This window comes from Condylura cristata, unplaced genomic scaffold, assembly GCF_000260355.1.
Source record: "Condylura cristata isolate star-nosed mole 26May11 unplaced genomic scaffold, ConCri1.0 scaffold00030, whole genome shotgun sequence".
NCBI classification, from domain to species: Eukaryota; Metazoa; Chordata; class Mammalia; order Eulipotyphla; family Talpidae; genus Condylura; species Condylura cristata.
This window is the reverse complement of record NW_004567131.1, coordinates 19,538,819-19,564,289: the sequence shown is the minus strand read 5'-3', so window position 1 is coordinate 19,564,289 and position 25,471 is coordinate 19,538,819. Positions and strand designations below refer to the sequence as shown.

Here is a 25,471-nt window from a genome sequence, read left to right as displayed (position 1 = left end):
ATGATTCTAGATACCATAATTAACATTATACCTCACTCTTTGTGTTGTGTGTGCTGTGGTTTTTGACAGATATATAATGAACTATAGCCACCATCATAGTTTCACAGAAAATAGTTTCATTGCCTAGGAAATCCCATCTTCCACCTATTCAATCCCCCACCCCATGGTAACCACTGTTTCCTTAGTTTTCTATAATTTTGCCTTTTCCAGACTATCTTATAGTTGGAATCTCTGTAGCTTTTGTAGATTGGCTCTTTTCAGTTAATAATAATAATAATACACATTTAAAGGGCCCTATGTTCTTTCGTAGCTTGACAACTTACTACTTTTTAAAACTAAATAAAGCCACAATGTGGATGTACCACTGTTTATTTATATGGGTAAAGACCAGAGAAAACTTGGTGAAATATTACGAGGATCTTTTTGCTTTTCTTTTTAAGTATGTGAAAAGTATGCTTTTCTTTTTAATACTGTCTGAAAGAGATTAATAGAGAGGAGAGGGGGGTGGAATGAGATACTGTACACTGTTATCTCTACTGCTGTCTCAAGATAGAAACTTCACAATCAGCTCTTAATGTCTTTTGTACTACACTTTGGCCCCATAGCATGTACTCATCAAATCTTAATTTTCACCATAGAAACACCATTTGGGTATAATTTTTACTTTTCATACTGGTGTTGCTTATATTTGATCAATATCATCTCTCTAGAGCTGTTAAAACAGCCTCTTTATTCTTCTGACCCCATTAACAAAAGAAGGGGCAGTTTGATCATACTTTTACTTGAATAAAATGCCTATGACTTGAACCATGGTCTCGCCCTTCCTGGTGTTAACCTTGCGTCACTTCTCTGCCCATTTGCAATCTTCCCATCTTAGCTCCATACTTCCCTCTGTTAAGTTTCCTTCTAATACATAATTTTGTCCCTCTAAAAGTAAAGTACTGCGCAACTGACTGATTTGCAGCAGTTTTGCTATTGTGCTAAACGACTTTTCTCAGAGCAAAGTACCTTGAACATTCTTACAGTTGCTACTTGAATTACAGTTTTAATCATTGCTACTTGCTTTCATTTGTAGGATTTGTGTTTAGTGAATCAGAGGGATCTGCATTAGAACAGTTTGAAGGCGGCCCCTGTGCTGTTATTGCACCTGTTCAGGTAACATAGACACTTTACCAACTCATTACAAGGACATGTTCAAGCATTTTTTTGTTTTCATTTTTTTTTCTTTTTAATGTCTGAATTCTATGTAACTATAAGACTTGATTAGTTTAATTTTTATAACTATTAAAAATTAAATTCAGAACATAGGTGGGCTACAGAGCCTTTTTACTGTCTTTATTATTAAGAAAACATGTGTTTCCTGCCTTTCGGAAAATTATGAATTAATAATCATGACATCTTTCTAATAAGATATTGTTAAGTAGTAACATTTTATACTATAGATTCATACATCATAATAATGTTTTTTTCATTTGTTATGTCTACGAAATGGCCTTCCTATAAGTTAAAAGTGAGTTAATAATTTCATGACATACAGTTTCATCAGTTTTTAAAATAAGATACAATAAATACTATCTTAGGCTGTAGTTTTTGTCTTAAATAAAATTAGTAGCAACTGAAGATGAATTTCCAACGTAAAACTTTTCTTTGCCCAAACGATATGTTCATGTAGTACATTGTTTGAATTTCCATGACTGATTTGTGGCAAATTGTTATGTTGTTAAAAATCAATAATTAAATTTTCACTTAACTATATTACAGTGTCTGAACAGCAGTGTAACTTCTGGATTATTACAAAAGAAGCTGGAATTTTTATTTGTTTTAATCAGCACCTTTTCAAAATACATATTTAATGTGGTATTTATTATACATTGGGCATAAAGAGTACATTCCTGAACTGTTAGCTTAAAGCAAAGTTCAGATAATCTCATTACTCATATAATTACATTATTAAATTCATAACATGTATTTCTGAAGGAGAAAAACCTTCCTTTTATGGGTGATTCTGAAATACATTTTTTGTTGATAATTCTAATTTTTATGATAAACTATAAAAATATAATTCTTTCATTTGAGTCTTGTCTACAGGAATTGACAATAATGATTAAAATTTAATTTTAAGTCCATAATTAGAGCTGTTATGCTGTGTAATTGAGGCAGATTTTGATTGTCAGTGATAATCTTGTTGTTCGAATTTGAAATTCCTTGTACTGGCCATGTGAAAATTAGGTTATATTAACATTGCCCCTCCTGTGTTATAATAGTATCCAATAATTTTTTTTGAAAGTCTTTGAATGTAGTTATGTATAAAGCTTATTAGCCCAAGAGTTTTCCTGATTGATAAAATTCAGTATATTTCCAGAGGTAGTTATTTTTGCAAATAGGATTGCTACATAACAAGAGATTATACTAATTTTTTGAAGTAGTGATTGATTTTAATATTCACTTAAAATTTTTCAAGAAACTTTTGATGATAGTAATGTTTTAATTTAAGTCAAGAATAAGTCATTATAAGTAATGTAGGAAAATGAGCAAATCTATGTATTAAAACATTTTTAAGCAATAAAAATTAGAACATTATGCTTTTATTACAGAAATAGGCATATGTAACCAAATAGATAAATTAGTAGAGCACATAACATACAACAGCTTACCAAGAATTTATTACTTACCCAAATTAAAACATTGAGTAGATGTAGAATAAGATGATGTTTAATACCATTGTATGACTGATTGGCTACTTAGAGGGAAAATGAACTTAGGTCATCTTATCCCATGTACCACATTATATTTAACCACACAAAAATTAAATGTATGTGTCAATCCTTTAAGAGAAAAGATGACTTCCAAGTTCAAAACAATATTTTGCAGTGAACAGTAAATGAATATTGCTTGTTGTACAAAGAACGCCTATAAAATGTTAGAAAAACATTATAACCCGAGTGGTGAAATGATTATGTAGTGTATGGCCATACCACCCTGAATGCACCGATCTCATCTGAAATGGTTATGTGTATGCAGTAACTCGTTGGATTGGTGCTGGAACCAGAGCCAAGGTGTTCAGTATCACTAGGAATCCAAGAAAGTACAAATACAGATAAAACTGTAACTATACTCTTTCAATAACTTTCTAATCTTTAAATATGAAATAAATTGGCAGTGATAGAAAGATAGGATGATGCTATAACACTCAGCTCCTTTTTTTATACAAGTTCTATTTTGAACTTTAAGAAGGAATTTTACATTACAATTGGAACTATAATAAAGCAGATTGGTGCAGTAATTGTACTTTTATGACTTTACTAAAACAAAAGAATTCTTAATGTGGGGAAAGATTATATTTGAGAAATTTAAATACTTTGGTAGTCAAAAAAAAAACTGCATACAACCTAATAATTAAAAATGATACAATGTTTAAGTAAATTTTGATAGCTTGATAGAAAACGAGTCATTAAGAATTATAGATATGAATTCTGTGGGAAAACAGAAAAATTGGAAAATAATCCCCAGCATGTTTCATATGTAGTCAAATTTAAAGCAAGTATGGAAGAAAGACTAGAAGGAAGAATATAAAAAATGCTGCCACTGATTGTTGTGGTGGTAAAATATTGGCTGTTCCACCTCACTTATCCAAAATTTTGTCATTGTAGAAAGAAGCATTTGGTTGAATTTTTTATATGAGAGTGTTATAGGATATTACTTAGTTTTTGTTAATATGCTTTGAAATGCTTGCTTATTAGGTTCAGGTAGTGTCTAAGCGCATTACATAAATAATCTTATAATCCTTACTGCAGCTTTTTAAAGTTTGTGTTACCGTTAATACTATTTTCAGTTAGTAAAGTAGTACAACCAAGATTCAAATCTAGATTTGTCTTCCTAATTGCAGTTTTCAGTACTGCTTTCAAGTATATGGGAGTAAGAAGCACTATAGTATTCTCTTTTTCTTAGCTCTGTGCCTCTCTCCCCCCCCCCCCAACCCCGGAGATTCAGATACATTAAGTGGAACCTAAGACTGCATTTTACAGGTCAGGTGACTAAGCTGCAGCTAGCCTTAAACTCTACTTTGAGAAGGAAACACTGTGTTACACTCACTGAACCACTTTCTCTCAAATCACCAGTATAACACAGTTGACTAACTGAAGAAAAGGTTAGGCATCAATTTATTTGATTCTTAAAGCTTTTTGAGTTACATAAGGAGGTTAGGGGTAGTGAATCATAGTAGTATTCCTGTATCACAAATTAGAGCATACAGAGAGGATTTTTGTGTTCAAATTTCTTTTCTTCATGGAATTTAAGGGAAATGTAGACTTGTTCCAATGAAGTGGCTTACTAAACAGAGCAGTAAGTTTAATTTTCTAGTTAGTTGTCTGTTATTTTGAATCAATTCTTTAACTTTCTAGAAAATACATCTTAAGGAAGAAGACAAATTTTATGGATCTAAAAATCAAGTTTAGTATATTCTGAGTGAAAAATTATTCAGTTACTGTTGAATGTGAATGGAAATCATTCGATATTTTTGTAGTAAACTATTGAAAAGAACAGGAAAGTACACATTAGTTTTCTTGCACTTTAAAATAATGGTATATTAGGTATGTTCATAATGTATTCTAATAATTATGCTTTAACTGTATAAAGGCATTTCTTTTGAAGAAGCTCCTGTTTTCTTCTGAGAAGTCTTCTTGGAGGGATTGCCCAGGTATGATAGCTATCTTTTATAAATTTTTTCTTTCTTATGATCAATGTAATACTGGCAATAGTTTAATTGAGATTATCTATCTTAAAAAGTAAACTACCATTGGGGTACATTTTTCATAAGGCATATTTTTAAAATGTTTGAGAAAGTTTTCATGGACAGTGACTACTCCTAATATGCTTTTCCTAACTAACAAGATGTAATTAAGAAGATATAACTCAGGGGAAAACCTTTGACCTCTTGCTAAAATGTGGGACATTTCCATGAACTATTAAATGATTGCACAACAAAAGGAATAGTCATGTTATGTTTGTTTTGTCTTATTCCTCTCTGAGCAAGAACTCAGAGTTATCTTTATTTTTTCTTTTGGTATTTTGCCTTATACAATACAAATAATACTGCAAACCATCAAAACTGCAAAAGAAGCTGTTATAATTTCTGCAGTACAGTTAGAATAGTGTATGATACCACCTAATAAGGAATATGTACATTCCAGTTGAGAGCTTGCAAAGATCTTTCTTTCCCTTAAACAGTTTTCTTGTGAATCTCACAATAACTTCTAGAAAAAAGTAGGCTGTTACTATAATCCCAGTTTTGTATAAGAGGGCAAAATAGGTTCCACTCCTAATCAAGCCCATAGAATCTACTATTGATTTTTTTATTTTCAGAGATAAAATGTAATTGTTATATATATTTTGTGTTAAGAGTTGAAATGTGCCTTCACCACAGTCCAGTGCTCTCTTCCCACCCAGTTCTGATCCCAATCTCCCTTCCACCTCCATAAAATGGCTTTGGTTTATAGTTGTTCAATTTTATTGTACTACATTTGTCTGTGGTGATGGCACAAGGGTGAGGTGGGGGTGGGAAGCCCATGGGGATTACAACTGAGATGGGGAAAAATGCACAAAATGAAGATCATGTTTAAAAAAAAAAAACAACTGAAATGTCAGTTACTAGGAAAGCAGTTCTATGCAAGAGATAATACTAATAAAATTTTAAATATTTCTTGCACAAAAAATATATTTATCTTGATGAAATTTAGACACTATTGTTGTAAATGTCATGAATTTAGTGGTGCTTATAAAGTGAATGGCACACAGTTCCTATCTTTAAAGAACTCAGCCTATAAGAAGAAACAGTCCTCCCCTTTTTACATAGGCAGTGTACACATCTAGCTCCTTTTGTCTGAAAGTTTCAGGAAGCGTTACTGCACCTGGAGGATACTACTACTTGAAAAAGGAAGAGTGCTTAGGAAGGAAGAAATTGTCTAGCATTGGCGTTATTTTAAAGTCTAATGACCCAGTCTCTGGGGTACAGTATCTACTGCTTCTGTATTATGCTGCACAATCACAGTGGCCTCTGTTGGATGTAAAGAATTTTGGTACTGTATGTGCTGATGTGCTAAAAGTGTGTTCTCTCTATGCCCTTACCCCAAAGGACAAGATCAGAGACATGTATTAATTTAGAAATAGGGAAAAAATAGATTTTTCAATTGGGCCTTAGATTGTACCTGATTCTACAATAAAGGAAACAAACATCAAGATTTAGATGCTCTGTTTGCAGTTCAAGAACTGAGAAATTGGTATCAGGTTATTCTTACTTTTAATTCTGCATTTTTCAGGATATTTCCCCTAATGCTGGCAATTTAATAGTGGTGACATTTTAACCCTTAAGCATATTGCTTTTCTAAAATATAATTTAAGACCTTATTTTTATGGGTTATTGCTTTCCTGCCCCCATTTAATTAAAAAACTTGACTCTCATTAGCACTTCCCTAATGTTCATGGCAGGATTTTTTTTTTTATTCCAATGTAACTTATACTTTGATTATTTTTAGAGGAAGAGCGGAAGGAGCTCCTTTGTCATACCTTATGTGATATTTTAGAAAGTGCTTGTTGTGACAACTCTGGATCATACTGCTTGGTTTCATGGTTAAGAGGAAAGACAACTGAAGAAACTGCTAGTATTTCTGGGAGTCCTGCAGAGTCTAGCTGCCAAGTGGAACATTCTTGTAAGATACATTTTTATTTCCTGAAGCTATTTTTTGTACTTTATTTTAATAAACTTAAAAATTCTAAAGAAAAAATCTTTAATTTTCATTACCATGTCTCTCTTAAGTCTGAGGTTAATTCATGAGCTTTACTACTTTTAATTTCTCCTTTGATTATTTTAATTACTAGAGGATATTTATTTTTTTTCTTTTGGGGAAAACGAAATGCATCTCAAAAGTTCTGGTTAACTTCTGCTTAATTTTGAAGCGCTCATAAAGTTTAAAGAACATTTTTCTACACTTGTAATTTCATATATACCAATGTTTTCTTTGTTAGTAGAAAAAGGAGTTCTTTGATAGAATATTTTAAATATTCTTTGTTTTCTCCTTAAGCAAAGATCGGGACATTGTTATTCCTTATATGCTGTTTCTTTTCCCTATGAGCTTTTTAAAGGCAATTTTAATTATGCCTTCATTTAATTTCTTCAAACTTTGAATATTTCTCTTTAAAACAAATTGACTTCATAAAAACTACACATTCTCTCTTTAGCCTTTAAAAATTCTTTGATAATTCACCTAAAAGCTGCCAGATTGAGCTCATAAAATGGAAAGTTCTGGTGATACAGCAGCTAAAGAGTTGCTTTGGGTAATTACAGAAATTGGTATTATTGTACCAGTGGTTTGTAACTCTTTATTTTTATTTAGTACATAATTTAAAAGATGTTTTTAAAAAAATTATTAGTCTGAAAGCTAGTACTGTAATTTCAGCTTGTAACTCTAAATTTTGTTTTCTACCAAATTTTAGAAATTAATACAATTAAGAATTATTAAGCTCTTGGAAATACATTGTATAAAAATGTTATTTTATGATACCAGCAACCAAAAAGAGTGGGAACCAATCTGTAAAGGAGAAGTTTGGGATTAAAAACAAAACATGGTGCACAGGTGAATTAGTGGTAGGAATTCTATGGAGATTATACTTGAGAAGAGAAAGCAAACATTGTACAAAAGTGAACAATGATAGATAGATATATATATACACATATATATAAACTACATGAAAATATTAAAAAATAATAAAATTTCCTAATTAAATGTAATCTAACAAAGAGTATGGGGCCTCCTTGGTAGCAAAGGAATTAAAGTCTCAGTGTTCTCAAGCTGTTGCCAGCCACCAAGGCCTGAGTTCATTTCCCAGCCAGGGAGGTGACCCATATTGATGCAGCAGACCTCTCCTCTCTCCCCCACTGTTCCCCTCAGCTCCCCACTCTGTTCTGCTCCCCACTCTTTCTGATGAATCCTCTCCCCTCCCACCACCACTTGGCACCTCTGGCTTACACTCAGTTCTTGTGTGCATAAATAAATAAAAATCTTTTTTTTTTTTTTAAAAAGTGCATTCCCCCTCAAAATTGCTTTTCTGTTTTTCCATTTTAGGAATTACCTTGTGGTTGTTGATAATGGTAGTTCTAAGTACTTTATGCGGAGTAATAGAGGTATACTTAGTTTACCTATAGTATATTCTATTAACCGTCTTCTGTACAGAAATTGTTTTTAAATTGATTTCTAGAAAGTAGATTTCAGTTGCTTGTGATATACACTGACTTTTCATATCGGACTAGCTGTGAGGCATCGTTGCCTCTGAGGGCTAACATGTCTGATTCACTGTCTTCTTGCTCCTACCTCAACAGTAACAATGGCAAATTCTAGTAGTCACAAATTTGCAAGGAAAATTTTTTAATCCAAGCATTTGAATAAAGTTTCCTTTTCAGGCCTTTCAAATGTAGCCTTTTAAAAAACATTTAACATAGAGTTGATAATGAAGATTGAAGAAAACAAGGGGAACGTATTCAAAAGAAGTATAATAAACATGTATTTCATAATGGATTTAGAATATTTTAAGCATGTTCATTAGTTTCATTTAAAATATTAATATTTTGAGAGAGGAATAGTTGAACTAAATAAGTACTTTTAAAAATATGTGCTGAAAACTTATTCTTTGTAAGACAGTAAAATCGTTTTTGTATTTTTATGAGTGTTTTTCATTAGTGTAAAGATAGTATGCTGTGTGCTGATATGAATATGCAGTATATATCTGTAATTATAAGTTAAATTGCTCTGGTTTAATGGCCTCATAATGCACTAATTGGTAACTTCAGCAGCTGATTTAAGTGGACTTTTATTGAATTCTCCAAAACATGTTTTAATAATTTTTCAATTATTAAAATAATGAAATATTTCAATTCTTTTTTTAAGTGTATAAATTTGGAAAGTTTTGTTAACAGAAAATTTGAAAATTTTCCTTAGATTGTTGAAAAATGACTTAGATTAAATTTTTTCCACCCTATAACAATCTATTTTACCTGTTCTTTCCTTTATTCCCAGCTGTGTTTTTTTTTCTTGTATTTTATATTTTTCTACCATCTGCCTGCTAAGCTTTTTATTTTGCTTGCCTTTTTCCTCTAAATTACTATCTTTATGTCTACTCTTTATACATTGTAAAATTGTTTAGCTATTCAAGCACTGTGGAATAATTAGTACTATTTGGAAAAGGTTAGGTGGAAATTTTACTTTTTCCTGAAATTTTAAATGCAGAGATTTATCTTCCTCCCCATCACTGTTACATTCTGTACAAACATTAATTTCATTGCCTTGTGTGGTGTTTATGGTTTTGGCTTATTGGTAGCGCATGATTGTCTGCAGTAGTGATTACTCAGGTTCAATTTCAGTTTGTTTCCCACACAAATCAAAAGATTGTTTAAAATCATTTGAACAAGAGAATTTAGAAAATAATTTGAAGCATTTGAAAATTAAAACCAGACTTTGGAAAAATAGCATAATGTGGCATTTTTAATTATAAATATTTATTTTAAAATTCATAATCATTTTGTTTAGTTCTCCAGTGAGAATATTTGAAAGTGCTTACATTTATATATACAAAATACATACAAAAATATATGAAGTTGTCCCATGTGACAAATTTCAGGAGGAATTTTGATTCATGTATGGTATCTTGAAGACTATCTTGGTGTAGTCAAGATTATTTGGGTTGAGATCTCAGCTCTGCTGTTTATTTCCTGTGTTCTTGGGAGGATTCTTTACTGTACCCCAGTTTATTCTACTGTAAAATGGGGAGAGAAGGATTGTTGTTCTGAGAAGACACACAGAACAATTAGAAAGGGGCCTGGCAATTTTTACAGTAAATGCTGATTAAGATCACACCTTCAATTTAAATGCTTTTTGCATTAAAAAAGAAAAGTTTGTCATGTATTAGCAAAGTTCTGAAAGTTACCTGAAGAAATGAGGAAACAAACTTAAAGCTGCTGTTGAACCTGTGTAGTTTCAAAATGCTATGCCTTTTTATACACATTTGTTTAATCATTAAACATTAAATCTAAAGATTTTTTTATTATAAAGAAGGATTAGATTTACACAGATTGGATCTGTGAGTTGAAAGATTATTTAAAAGTGCATGACACATTATAATGATGTGTGAAGCACTATAAATGTCAATTTTTCTTATTCTATAAATTATTCTTTAGTAACTGAATGAAAAGAGCTATTATTTAATTGCCCCTTTACAGTCTCAGATTTATATCCATTTTAGTTATAATCATGGTAACTAAGATCTTGAAATATAAATTTATGTTAAAGTAACGTTAAAAAGGAATTTTAAGGAAGTAAGGAAATAGGGACAATTTTGATTGCTTGAAAGTATTTACAGCCTGCTGTGTGTATCTTGTGTCATTTATTTGCCATGTGTAGTGCTGAAAAGTGTCTTTTATGTATAGCTGCCTTGGCTGTGGAAGAGCTTGGCTTTGAGCGATTTCATGCATTAATTCAGTAAGTAACATTGGAACATTTAAAATACTTACCTTGTGGACACATTGCCATTTTAAGTCTATACATATTGTGAAAAGGTACTTAGGTTTATATGCTTGAAGTTAATTTGCTTTAAAATGTAAAAACAAACAAAAAAGAAACTTTGTATTCTTCATTTCTAAATTCACTATCAAAGTATATTTTGTGGACTTTAAAAGCTTTTCATCATTACAAGAAAAATCATTTTAGCTTAATGTTTTATGTCCTAAGTGAATATAAAGATTTCTACTAGGATATATATTTGAATTATTATTTCTTATTTGCCCAAATTTGCTTTCTATAATTTTAATTAAAAGTACAATTTCATTAGAGCATATAAACTTGTTACTACAAAACAAAAACTAAAGAATAGTTGTGTTGATAGATTTATAGGTGGCATTTGAAATCACAGCATTATAGTAATAATTTAAAAGCCACAAATGTGCACTTTATCTTTTGTATCCTCACACTTATTAAGTTCAACTTTAAATGTAAAATTGTGTCTTTGTAAACTTCAGTTAGAATAGAGCCATTTTGTTCTTTAAGTAACAGTGTAATTATTGAAGAATTTATAATTATTGAAGAATTTGATGCCAGATAGTTTACCTGAGAAAGGTTCCCTGCCAAGTAAACGTTCTATCTTAATGGTTTACATATTTTATAGTCACAGCTGCCAGCAATAGCTTTTGCTTTTAATGGCTAAATTTGTATTTGAAAAATTGAGAAACACTCAAAAAAACCTCCTACATACACATACACACACACATCAAAATGTGTAATAATACAACATAAATTTTCCCCATTTATAAATGCAGTAATCTCATCATGGTACTAATCCTTAATTCTTTTCCCCCCCCAGAAAAAAGTCATTCAGAAGTTTATCAGAATTAAAAGATGCTGTCTTGGATCAGTATTCAATGTGGGGAAACAAATTTGGAGTATTGCTTTTTCTCTATTCTGTGTTACTGACAAAGGTTTGTTTAAGAAGATGCTTCTTCTCGCTTTTATTAGTTTGAATTTAGTGCTGTTTTTCCTGCTATGAGTAATTTTATTCTTGGTGTTATTTCTTACTGTCAAATGTAAATCTCACATGTTGATAATAAGGAAGCAAACTCTTTTTCCTCACCACTTGTTTGTTAACCATTTTCAAATTTACTTTGACACCGGATGCTCTGGGCTGCAGAGGTTATCAGTAATGGTCTAATGAACAGAAGAACACTCCGTTTTTTATTTTCAAAGAAAATTTTATTTTCTTTGATCTGAGTGATATCTGGCACTTGACCTTTTATCCCCTTCTGTAAGTTCCTTTTACCCTCACTCCCTTTTCTGATGAATCATTGTACTTTTCTTATTTTTTTTTTTTTTTCTGTAACATGTCACAATTCTTTTTTCATTTATTCCGGTAACTTTACTTCTGTCCTTATCTGTTGTGTTCTTTCTTCTCCTTTCTCCCCCCTCCCCCCAAGCTTTTATTTTCCAGAAATTTCAGTCCCTGGGTGCTTTATGCTTTTTATGGGTATTTTATACTCTCAGTTTACCTTTTATGTTTTTAATTTGTATAAGTTTAATCTTACCCTTTTCCCCCATGTGCCTACCTCATATCTCTAGCAACCTGTTTCAGCTGAGTAACCTACTAGATTCATCATGTCTGAAATTAAACTTCTTTCATTTAACAAATGTTTATTGAACATTGACTTTATGCTAGGGAATAGAATAATAACATAGGATACCAATTTTGTTGTAATGGTTCCTTTGGTGTTGCAAAAAACGTCAATAATACTTCATTTTAGCAATGGTTAATGTATAAAGCATAGTGGAAAAGTAGGAGAATTTATGTCCAAGTTTGTTGATGAAATTAGGAGTAGAGTATAAATTACGTAAAGAAGGTTCATAATATAAATGCCTTTGTATGTTGTGTAAAAATACGTTAGATTTAATCTGACTGAAATTAGAGCCAAACAAGTTTTGAATAAGGAAGTGTAACAAGATGTCTCTGTTGCTGATGGATTCTGTAAATTGGAAGCATTAGGCCAGAGGGTGTTGGTATGTGGAATATAAGTCTAGAATCAGGAGGACTAGAAATGTGATTATTGAAATAGGTGAACCTAAACTAGGGCAGGGACCTTGGAAATGGAAAAGAAAAAGCATATTTAGAAACATGTTTTATGTTTAAGAATGTAAAAACATTTAGGGGCATTTCATGAAAAAGAACCAAGAGTCTGATAGTTAAATGTGGTGGACAGAAGTGATGGTATTTGAAACAACCGATTTCTTATGAGTTTGCCTTTCCTGTAAATTATTCCCCCAGTTTTCATTCTCAAAATAACTGATAACTCCTCTGTTGGCCTTTCACAAAGCAATAAATCATGTCTGGTCATTCTTTCTTGAGCTGGTCTTTGAAATAATATCCTCCAATTATTATGTCACTTGGTCATACTCATTTTAACTTAATCATGGTTTGATTTGTTTTGTTTACAAGGAAAATAAACACAAGACTTCATACTTGTTTGTATCTTCCTAAAATATTCAGTCATTAAAATATATATATATGTATATAGTGTGATATATATATATATATATATGTATATATATGTGTGTGTGTGTATAGATAGATAGATTAGATAGATTAGATAGATAGATAGTATGCCCAACACGGTAGGTTTGTTAGGAAAAAAAAAGACTTTCTTCTTGTTTGCACAAACACAAGACAAAAAGAGCTGCCAGTGTTTTGATTTTTGGTTAATGATTTTAATTCTTAGAAATGGCCTATCATCTGATAGAACCAATGTTTAAAATGATATGCATAGCACAATGAATGACACTTTTCTTTGTCAGTGATGCGGTTTAAATGTTTGGGTCTTCTTTGGGATTTAGATATCCTTTGGAGGTATTTAAAGTTATCAAAGAAAATGGTTTCTTCTTGTCCTCCACATTTACATTTTTTGTCAGTACACATTCAAGTTACCAGTGTTTGTAAGAATGATGCACAATTAGAAGTATCGTTTCTGTTTTCTGATGGAAAATATACTAGCTAGCTATAACTTTTGTGCATTTAAATTTATACTTCTGTCGGTACTCGTGTTAATTTTCAGTATGTTTTAAATAACATGAGATGCTTTATCAGGTGCATTAGACTTGAATTTGTTAGTGTAAAGTGAAATGACTAGTAACTTTGGATAAAAGTTTTCTCCTTCCTTCTCTTGAAATAGAAATGTTATCTTTTTATACCCCCTTAACCAAGATATCAGCATTAGCTCCATTACCCATGAGTCAACTGGGTACTTTATATGGAACCCAAGAAAGAAAAAATATTCTTGGAGGGTTTACTAATTACTGTTAACATCTTAAGTACACCTCTACTTCAAATCTGGGAGATTCTTTGTTAGAATAGCTACATAAATACAGTAAGTTCTCATTTAACATCATCAGCAGCTTTATGGAAACTGCAGCTTTCAAACAAACATATAACAAAACCTGTTTTGCCACAGACTAAAGAAGAGTTAAGGTCCAGTAGCATATTTTGATCACAAAATTGTCATCAGTAGTTTAAAGACCCCAAACACTACCAACATCAAACATTCATTTCATTAGTTCATTTTCCAACTTCCCTATTTCAGTTCAGGGTACAGGTAGCCAGAGCCTATACTTGCAGCTTAGCACATAAAATAGAACCCAGCTCTGGACAGGACACTACAGGGCATACTCACATCCATACCCAGACTATGACCTCATATGCACATCTTTGGGATAGTAGGAAACTGGATTATCCAGAGAACACTTACACACACATTAAAGAGAATTTGCAAACTTCACACAGACCATGAAATCTGCCAGGAATTGTTTTTCATCAACATTATAGCCGAAAAACATTGAATGAAGTGACATTATTTGAGGGCCTGCTGTGTTTGTGTTGGACTGCTTTTAAACAGTCAATTTAATTTTTAGTTTTAAAAATAAGCAATGAGTTCTTGGTTTCTTTAGGGCATCGAAAACATAAAAAATGAAATTGAAGATTCAACTGAACCTTTGATTGATCCTGTATATGGACATGGCAGGTAATTAACTAAAATATATTGTCTTTTTATAGGCTTTCATTTTAACAAACCTAAGATGAAACATAACCGAGTCATGGAGTCAGGTAGTTTTGCTTGTAATTGTTGACATCATTAACTCTGAATTTGAGTTATGCATAGCTTGTTCTAAGTATGAAATGTCGACTTCCACTTAAAGTTTATCCATGCATTGCCTTTATCGTGGCATATATGTTGTTTTAAGATTGAAAACAGGATGTTTCAACAAATTTCTGCTTGACTTAAGAAATTTTCTAACATGACATTTATTCACTTTAATGTAGAAGTAAATATATCCTTACTGGTAAATGCTCAAGAAGTTTTGCCTACCCTCCTTTCTCAAACCTTTATAGTTATTTCTTCTAACTAAAACCTATAAAACGGTGATTTTTAAATCCACTCTAAGTTCTGTACATCTTTCTGCCTCATTTAAAATTTACGTATCTTCCAATAAACACAAATAGTAATTACATATGTATTTTCAGAGACAATTATAAATATTAAAGTATTTTTTTCATGTGAAAGCTTGGGTAAAGTTGTTAAATTATAAGATGGTAGAGAATAATGGATATCATGTGATGATACATTTAGGAAGGCTATTCATACCTTTCTAAACAACATAATTTAATGTAAATGACTGTTACTTTATGCCTAACCATAGGAATTATTTACTTTGAAAATTCTTATTTTAATTACTTCTTAATTTTTATTAATAGCCAAAGTTTAATTAACCTCCTGCTGACGGGACATGCTGTTTCTAATGTATGGGATGGTGATAGAGAATGCTCAGGAATGAGTAAGTATATATTTTGTTGTGTTTTTCTCTTATGATTTTTTACTTTAGTACAATGAAATATCCAATAATCCTACATCTGTTTAGTGGATCTACATTACTTAGAGGTTAAGATAGGTACTCTGTGTGGGAAGCACTTTACACCCTTAACAATTTGCAAGCTACTCCACCATGAATAACGTAGACTTTAGAGGCTGACAAATTTGGGTTTAAATCACAAATGTGTGACTTTATTCATGTTGATTAATGTCTAATACCTTCATTCTTCTCGTATAAAATTGGGGCAATAGGACTAATTTCTTCAGGAGAAGATATTGTAATATAGATAAATCTGGTACATATTTAGTCAGTGGTACCCATAAGTCTCTCATACGATTGCACTTTATTTATAATTGAGAATTACAGTATTTTGATTTGAAATATTTGCTGTGAAAGTATAGTAACTTACTCCTATATTACTTTTAATGTCATTTTTGTGTATAAGAACTGATATATAGGCAGAAGTGCCAGGGGTGGGAGGATACGCCAGAGACAGAGTGGGGAGCAGAACAAGTGTATTGACTGGAAAACACTGCTGATGAGTGAAGCAGGCTAGACAGGCAAGGACTGCTGTGCCATAGGGGTCGCCTCCCTGGCCAGTGATCCAACTCATGCTGCAAACATAACCCCTTGTGCCTCCAAGAAGGCCTAATTTGCCTAATCTTGAGTTATTTGCTAATGAATTGTAGGAGTAACAAAATTAAAAGTCTCAAAGGGATCTTTAAAATGCCCCACTCTGTCTCTGGTGAATCTTCTCATCCCCTACACCTATAGGGGATGTAAGAGATGGGCCTATACCCCACCTCTTGTATGCATAAGTAAGTAAAATAATCTGTTTTAAAAAGAATATTATATCTTCAATAAGTACAACTTGTGCAATGGTATGTGTTTTTAATGATGCACTTTATCAAAAGAAGGTGAAAATATTGGTATATTTCATTTAAGGAAATAGATGGAATTTTTTATGTTACTACCCAAACAAATGTCTAAACGTGATTACTGATCTCATCTGAATAATTCATTTTCCAAAAGTAACTAATTTGCTGTATTGTGATAGTGTACTATACAATTTAAATGTTTTAAAATTGCAAGGAAATAATGATGTAGTATCTAATTATAACACTAGGTGGTGGTAAATGAATTCAGAAAATATGTGTCAACTTAGGTTTCTTTGAACATGAAAACATTTAAAATGCTTATATTTCATGAGAAAAAGGAAAAATTTGTGAGATTGAGTACCATTTCTACGTATGGTGAGTGGGAACAGTAGGCTGTTCTCCCACTACCTTTTTTCCTTTCAGTGTTATAACCTAATGAGTCTCAAAGTTTTTGATCCCATCCTCTTAAACATTTTTGAAGTTTGTGAGAAACCCAAAGAGTGTTGGCTGACATGGGTTTTGAGCAAATCATAATCAATATTTTTCTTGTAAGAAATTAGGCTGAGAAATTTTAACACATGTATTCATTTTAAAGCAACAGTATTGCCTACTACTTGTTAATATAGTTTAATTTAAAACAAACAAACTAGGACCTTCCTGGTGTTTCAAATGGTTAAGACCCAGCAATATGAAGCTATCTGCAGCCACTAGAGTGCCAAGTTCTATCCCTAGCCAGGGAGGTGACCCACGTGGTACAACAGACCTCTCTTCTGTCTCTACGCTGCTCCCCTCAGCAGTATGTTTCAGTAAAGCTGCCTGTTCTGCACCCTACTCTGTCTCCAGTGAATTCTCTCACCTTCTGCATCTGTGGCCTGTACCACAGCTCTTTTATGCATAAATAAATAAATATTTTTAAATGTAAATTAAACCAAATTTTTATTACAGTTCTGTTTAATATAAAGTAAAGTCTATAAAAGGCAGTTACCATAATTATATCTCTATTGTGAAATAATCATTTTTCATTCTCGTTCTCTATGCTTCATCTTATTCATATCTGTGACTTCAGCTCCCAACCATTATGTGGATTATTCCCATAGGTCTCTACTTTCTCTTCACATCTGTTTCTGGGCCCTACTTCCAGGTGCATAGCAATCTCTAGCTAGAAACTGTGAAGGTACTTACATTCTACCTCGCCTAAACTGAACTTATGGCCTCTTACCAAACCACTTCGTAACTTCTTAGTTTTTTATTCTAGTTAATTTTGATTTGTCAGATTCTCCCGGAATCTGGAAATCATTAAGGAATAAAATCTTTATCCCTTATTTTGATTTTACATATGTTTTGCTGTTTCCTTCTCTTTAATTTTTTTCCCTATACTTCTTTTTCTGGAAAATTTCCTATACTTGCTTTAAATCATCTCAAATGTTAACTGCTGTTATCTCCTAACAGAGTAAGCAGGTGCTCTTATTTAATAATAAGATACAATTTGTGACCGCATTAGCATTTAAGTGTTTGTGTCTGTAAGTGTAAACAGACCACACATTTTTCATCTGTGTCCCATGATAAACTGTCAGCCTTTGTAAGGGAGATGCTGTGTTCTATTCATCCGTTCATCTATTTCCCATCTTTATTTCTCCTGAAGAGGAACAGCTCAATGTCTTCCTTACCTTTCCCACTCCCACCTCGCAAGCTACTTGGTCTCTTTTTACCTTAGCGTTTCTGTGGGTTGTCGGCGTTCAGGAAATAAATCTTCCCTATGGCTATCAGGTGTTGCACAGATATTTGTGTCTGTGTTTATGTGAGAGAGGGATAATACCAATAGTCCATTTTTTAAGTGTTATACAAGTAGGTATACCGCTGCCCAATGATAAATTTTACAAACTGTGATTCACATATCCATTTATTTCAGTTTTCATGGATATTATTAAATGTTTTGTTCTATTGTCCAGTAAATACTTCGAATTGTTACTTTTAAGGGCCTCCCTAATCATATAAGGCTCACGTTTCAGCACAGTGAAGTTTTCACAGCTACTGCAGCATGTCTTTGATTCCAGCCAGGGAGGTGACCTATATGGCGCAACAGACCTCTCATCTCACCTGCTGCTCCCCTCAGCAGTATATTTGTTGATCTGCCTGTTCTGCTCCCTACTCTGTCTCCAGAGAATTCTCTCATTCTCCCCTCCCACTTCCCCTCTTAAAGGATGCACCTCTTGCCTGCATCCCAGTTCTTGTATGCATAAATAATCTTAAAAAATAAATACTGCTACTTTTTAATATAAAGTTTTCTAGATAAATGTGTCTGAAGTATCATGTTACCGACCATGAACCTAATATAATGCTATTTTATGAGTAGAATTATATTAATAATGATGTAAATTCTTTTAAAAAACAAGATTTTTGTTTATGCATATAGAACTGGGGTATTATGCATAGAGGTACAGGCGTCGTGAGAGGATTCACCAGGGACAGAGTGGGGAGCAGAACAGTTGGGACAGGAGAGGTCTGCTGTTCCATGTGGGTCACCTCCCAGGCTGGGGATTGAACTCATGCTGCAGTGGCTGCAGACAGTTTCATAATGCTGAGCTTAATCCACTGTGCTACCAGGGAGGGCCCTGATATAAATTGTTAACAGTACATAGTGCTAGGTTTTAAAATAGACTTTTGAATAAAAGTTTTGGTAGAAATGTGTGTGTGTGTGTATACATACACACACGTAAGTACTTTTCAGGTTTTTGTATACTAATGCAATGCTAACTTACTGTTGTAGAGCTTCTTGGAATACATGAACAAGCAGCAGTAGGATTCTTAACATTAATGGAAGCTTTAAGATACTGTAAGGTAAGTTGAATTAAAGTACTGTTGTAGAGCTTCTTGGAATACATGAACAAGCAGCAGTAGGATTCTTAACATTAATGGAAGCTTTAAGATACTGTAAGGTAAGTTGAATTAAAGTACTTTAAATGTTTTTTTGTTCAGATATCCATGATTATACATAAGTTTTCTTCTGTGACAATATGTATTAGATAGTGTAATTCCTTCTGTTATATCGCTTCCTAAATTGAATCTTACTAAGGATAGCATTTAGCTGGATGAATATGTGGAGTTTCCTAATTTTTAGGTTTGTTCATTTTTTGAGGAATGGGAGGCAGACAAACCCTGTATGAGTAATTTATAAAAATAGAGAAATCTATTACTGAGTATAAATTTATCTGGTAAACAGCAGGAAAAGAATATATTGTTTCTTCCTCTCTAACCATATTTTTCATTGAAACAACAAGTAAGCCATTATGAGCAAAGAAAAAGAATTTCTAAATGCCTGAAATTTTACATCTGAAAAATTATTTCACACTAAAAAAAAAAAAAATTCCAAGCATCCCAACCCTAAACTCTTTAGCATGTGTGCTAGGACAAGAACTGCCATGATATATTTTAATACATATCTCATTTCTTCCCTACACAAACTGAAATAACTACTGGATATTCACATAGCTTTAAGTGAGGTTAAAATCATTAGTAATTTGCCCTTAAGATGTTCTGATTTGGGAGAAAGAAGTAGATACAATTTCCCCCCCCCTCAGTTAGAATGTTTCCAAAGTAATGATTCTAGTATTAGCAGTAATTACTTCTACTGAGGAACAACATCTTGCCACCTTTTCTTACCAGGCAAAGTTCCTTGTTCATGACCACATGAGGATGGGGTAACGTTGTTATAATGATCAAAGAGGTTCCATCCTACAGCAGTAATATCGTTCAAAAATAGCACTTCTTGTATATACAATGACTTTAATGATACAAGCTGAAGTAGGCTGAAACAGCTTGTCGCCATAAGCTATTTTCCCTTTCCACAGCACACACGCACGCACACACACACACACACACACTAATATCCTCAAATTGTGTGTTTTATGACATGTAAAGAAGGTAACTATGTAGAAGTAATGGATGTGTTAATTAGCTTGATTGTGGTGATCTTTTCACAGTAGTGTTCATTTATATTTAAGATATTATACTTAAATACAGTTTTTATATGTCAAAGATATTTCAGGTAAAGCAACTTCAAGTATGGATGTGTTTTATACAAGAGGAAAGTTAGATAGGGTGTGGAGTTTATACACTTTGAAATCTTCACTGTGCACCTGTAGATACTCTCTGAGTATCTAGAATCCTCTGGCCTTGCTGTTGCCTTGGTCCTGCCATTGTTATCTCCAACCACACTGGGCTTCTGTTTTGTTTCTCAGATACACCAAGCCCCTTCCTGCCTGAGAGGCTCTCCTACTTGCTGCCATTTCTGGCTGCTCTGTTACAGTTCTGTCATGGTTGGCTACTCTTTCAGATGGTTCCTCAAGGATCTTTTCCTTGAAAATTCCCTCAGTGAATTTCCACATTTCACAGGGATAATCACTCTGTAGTGATCTTTTTTGGTTTACGTATTTATCATTTTCCAATCTTGAATTCCACTGGTCACCCCTAATGGAATATAGACCCTTTGAAAATAAGTACAGTGTCGCTCTTGGGTACCTACCTATTAGATTCTCACAGTAAGTACTTGTTAAAGAGGAAATTCACTAAACTTGTAAGCTTTTAGAAAATTTAGAATTTGCTCTACCACTGATGAATCCTCTCATCCCTGCCCCACGTTCCTGTCCTTCACACCTCTGACTTACACCCCAGTTCTTGCATGCATAAATGTATATTCAAAAAATACATGTAGAATAAGTATTTTCTTTAACTGTAGGTAGAACAGAAGAATGTCTGTGCCCCCATCCCAGGCCCCACAAGGTGTTAGTGGGAAATCGGGAACTGGTGTACATTTTCCTGCTTTCAGATTGCTCTGATATTTTTAGCAGTGACTGTGGTGTTTTGTAAAATTTAAGGATGTAATAGAGAAATAAATATACCAATAGATAAGACTGAACTTTCTGTTAGTTACAGCTCCAGGCCAGAGAAGGTTACCAGGCAAGGCCACACAAAGGTTTCAGGGCAACAGCAATCGCCAGTTGTCGCCACTTGTCAGGCAGCTTGTGGATAGGGGTTGGGGTGCAGTTAGCTGTGAGCAAACTCTGGATTGGCTGATTTAGATACTCTACAGGCTCCTGGATAGAGGGGCTGTGCCTACATGCCAGTAGCTTGGGGCAGTGCAAAGCGGTCTGGGGTGCAGGAGACCAAAGAAGAAAAGTGGGGGTGGTGTGGACCTGAGCAGTTGTTTTTGTTTTAAGGGACTTGAAAAGCCTCTACTGAGTTGAGGTTGCATGTGCTGTTCCATGCTGTTCACTTATATACAGCTGTTGACACTTTCTCAGGAAACAACACTTTGCCACATGTTGTGCCACGGAAATAACTGTGTGTGTTTTCTAAGTCCCAACTTTCTATAATCTTTGATAGTGTGGCAGATTGCCCTTTAGAAGTGAAAATGTCTATCATTTTGACCTTAATGTGTGTTCAAATACAAATATAACCTCCATCTGCTTTTAAAAAAATGTATAGCTCACATGCCATAAAATTCACCATGTTTTAGGTATCTGTTGCAGTGGTTTTTATATATTTACATGACTACAGCTATCACCGCTGTTAATTTTTAACTATTTTCCTGCCCCCCCCCCCAAAAAAAAAGATCCTCTAAAACCACTACTAGCCACTTTGCTTTTGCTCCCTAGCTCCTGGAAACATAATGTCATCTTATTTTTTTATTGTGGATATTTTGTAGATATGGAACCATGCAATATGTGGCCTTTTAAATTTGGTTCCTTTCACTTAGCATAATGTTTACTTTGCTCCTCCATGTTGTAATATATATTAGTATTTTGTGCCTTTTTATGATCAGTAATATTTTGTTATATATCAGTTCTGTTTATTCATCAGTGGCTGGATTTTAGGGTTGTTAAATATTATTAAATATTGCATTGAAGAATATCAGTTTTTTGCAAAGGTGTGCTCATTTCTCTTGGCTATACATCCAAGAGTGAAAATTGCTTGGTCAAATATTGGCAGCACTCCTTCAAACTCCAGACCAAATCCCACTATTTGTCTATGATCTTAATTTTATTGATTATGAAACATTTTATGATTTTAGCATTCATTAACTTTCTGATCTTTATGTAATCATGTCTTTGTATTTTACTTCTAACTTAATTTAAATATATACAGCACACACATTTTCTGAAAGATAAGTAAACAACATCTAAATTTTTACCAACAGGAAACAACATGATGTAATGGAAAGCCCCCAGATCAGGAGTCAGACAACATGAGGTTTTTTTTTATTAACAGTTTAATTTTACATCATTTTTGTACATTTTTTTTTCCATCTCAATTGTAATCTTCACGGGTTTCCCATCACCAAGTCACCCGTGTGCCATCACCATAGTCCCGTGCACTCCCCCCCCCCCGTTTTTTATCCCATTCCCCACTCCACCCCCATAAAATGTCTCTGGTATATGGCTGTTCATTATTCTTATTATTTTCTCACCTGAGACAACATGAGTTTTAATTCCAACTCTGTATTAGTTAAAGTCTTGAATTTAGACATGGCACCTATCCATGTATCCCATTTTTCTCGGTTTCTTTATATATCAGTAAAATTAAAGGACTTGCCCAGCACATACACCTCTGAGATCTCCTATTATGGACCTGTCATTAGAGCTTTTCCTTTCCTTTGCTCTTCTGATTTTATTCTTCTGCTGTCCCCAAACCATCCTCCCCACTCCAGTGCTTTACCGTTGCCTTTCACACCTGCAACTTGTCCCTCCCATTATGGACAACATTATTAGACACTTTAGACATTAATTCAAAAGGTCTCTATTTTTTTTACTTCCCTCATAAGAGTAAACTCTAAAAGGTCACAGTAGTAGCTGAAAGCAGGACACCATCCCAGGGGTACTGACAGAATAGAGAAAAATTGACCCTGACTGATGCATGTAGTCTGTTGGACCTTCCCAATTACAGGCAATATAAGAAAAGAAAATTCAGTGAATTGGATTGGTTAAGTTACTTGTTTTTAAGTCAAATCAGATCCTATCAAAGTGTGGAATTGATTGTTGTGTATGTAAGTAGATTTCACAAATTTTTTAAGATTTATTTATTGATGCATGGGGTACAGGCCACAGGTGCAGGAGCAATGAGAGGGTTCACAAGACAGAGTGGGGAAGTATACTGCTGAGGGGAGTAGCGGGAGGGTCAGGAGAGGTCTGCCTCACCATGTGGGTCACCTCCGGGATGGGGGTTGAACTCATGGTGAAGTGGCTTTAGCTTCTTAGTGCTGTGCTTTAATCTGCTGTGCCACCAGAGAGGGCCCATACAAATTTATTTTTTATTTGTTGAATTTTAAGCCTTTTCTCAGTTATACACACAAAATGATACAATTAATTAGGTAGTATATTTTTTATATATATTAAATAACCTTGAAAGCAGGCTATCAACAAGACTTTTCATACACCTTAAAGAGATACTGTGAAACCTTTAATTCCCTAATGAAAAGTCAAATTCCCTAATGAAAAGTTTAATTCCCTAATGAAAAGCCTGCCTGAAAGCAGGATATAAACAAGACTTGTCATACACTTTTAAAGAGATCATATTGTGAAACCTTTAATTCCATAATGAAAAGTCAAATATATTTCTCTTGAGCTATTATTTATATTTTGAGATTATAATGTTGCCCTATATATTTTCAAAACAGAATTTCTTAAGACTTACATTTCCCCTTTTTATTTAATCATAAACCTATTCATTTGTTAATTCATAATATCAACAAGCTGAAATTCTAGATATGATAACTATCTAGGATCTTAGCAAAACCTAAGAATGAGTGGTAGAACTTCATTATCTCTAATTGTGTTAACTCTATATTACTGTTGTTTTTATCTAAAAGTATGATATAAGTTTAGCTCTATCAGTCTTTATGTAACATTCGTTTTTACGTTCAGCATTTGACCTTTATGGATAAGGCACATTCTGGCACAATACATTATCCCACTGAAATATGAATGAGACACTTTATACTATAAATATTTGTGGGCAAATGCTAGTAACAGGCAGTTGTTGTTTTTTTTTTTTTTAATTTTCATTTATTTATTTTGCTACATTTGTTCTAGGTTGGTTCTTACTTGAAATCTCCAAAATTCCCTATTTGGATTGTTGGCAGTGAAACTCACCTCACCGTATTTTTTGCCAAGGTATGTTTATATAGCAGGATTTCAGGCAAACAAGTAATATACATTATTTTAGATCTTTGTACAAACTTCAATGTACTTCCTCTAACAAATCTATGTTACAGAATCTTAAAAATAATACTAAATGACATATTGTCATACAGTTATATTTTTGGAATCAAAACTATAGATTTAGGCAAAATCTGCTATAATTGAATTATAAATTTATTTACTGTTTCTGACTTTAGAGTTCTGACTATTTAAAAAGAAAGGAAGGAAAGAAATCTTTTGTGTTATGGTAAAAATAACAAAGTTTGGACAGTGTACTTGTAGAGCAGATCAAGCTAACATGCTGTAAAATAATTTTAGTTGCAACATCTAGGGAAATAGTTCAAAAATTTGTTAGTGTAATGGTATTAAAGTCAAGTGTTTTTAAAAGATGAAATATTCTCTGCAACTTTAATACACATGTGGTTACAGTATTGAAATAGATAAAATGCATTCAAAATTTATTTTAAAATTCTTCCAATAACTTTTTCTAAATTCCAACCATTAATCATATTTTATCCCCACAACAAGTAGTTGAAAGCTTTAGACTTAGAATTCATTTGAATCCCAGCCTTGCCACCATTCAGCCTCTTTACTAGTAATTTATAAATGGGGATTAATAATAGTAGTTTGCTGTTAGAATTTTCATCAGGCTTAAATATGAAATATTTGGCATCTAGTACAAGTTAAGTGCCCCAGTAGATCATCACTGTTGATGTCATCACCATTTTCATTATTCTGTGAATATTTATTATCACTGGTATGCTTAAATAGAGTTGTTTCATTTTGTGAAGGGGGAAATCTATAATTGAATTTGTGAGGATTCTTAATTCTAATGTACTTTCGTGATTACTCCATGCATGTTTTTTTAACCTTGTTCTTGCTCTAATGGATTTGTGGTTTTTAACAGTAGGGATTATGTGAATTGCACTAAAGACCGAATTAACCATGCTAAGTT

The 25,471-nt window shown here is 33.0% G+C and overlaps 1 protein-coding gene across 1 annotated transcript in view; it reads left to right on the top strand.

Moving 5' to 3' along the window:
• FAM188A (family with sequence similarity 188, member A) overlaps positions 1-25,471 on the top strand; it is a 53,008-nt gene that overhangs the window by 10,105 nt on the left and 17,432 nt on the right. The window contains exons 2-10 of the mRNA XM_004691270.2: positions 1,076-1,155; positions 4,636-4,696; positions 6,531-6,704; positions 10,472-10,523; positions 11,401-11,515; positions 14,523-14,596; positions 15,328-15,407; positions 19,089-19,159; positions 24,409-24,489. Of these exons, the coding sequence (XP_004691327.1) occupies positions 1,076-1,155; positions 4,636-4,696; positions 6,531-6,704; positions 10,472-10,523; positions 11,401-11,515; positions 14,523-14,596; positions 15,328-15,407; positions 19,089-19,159; positions 24,409-24,489 (788 nt within the window). The remainder of the gene's footprint in view (positions 1-1,075; positions 1,156-4,635; positions 4,697-6,530; positions 6,705-10,471; positions 10,524-11,400; positions 11,516-14,522; positions 14,597-15,327; positions 15,408-19,088; positions 19,160-24,408; positions 24,490-25,471) is intronic.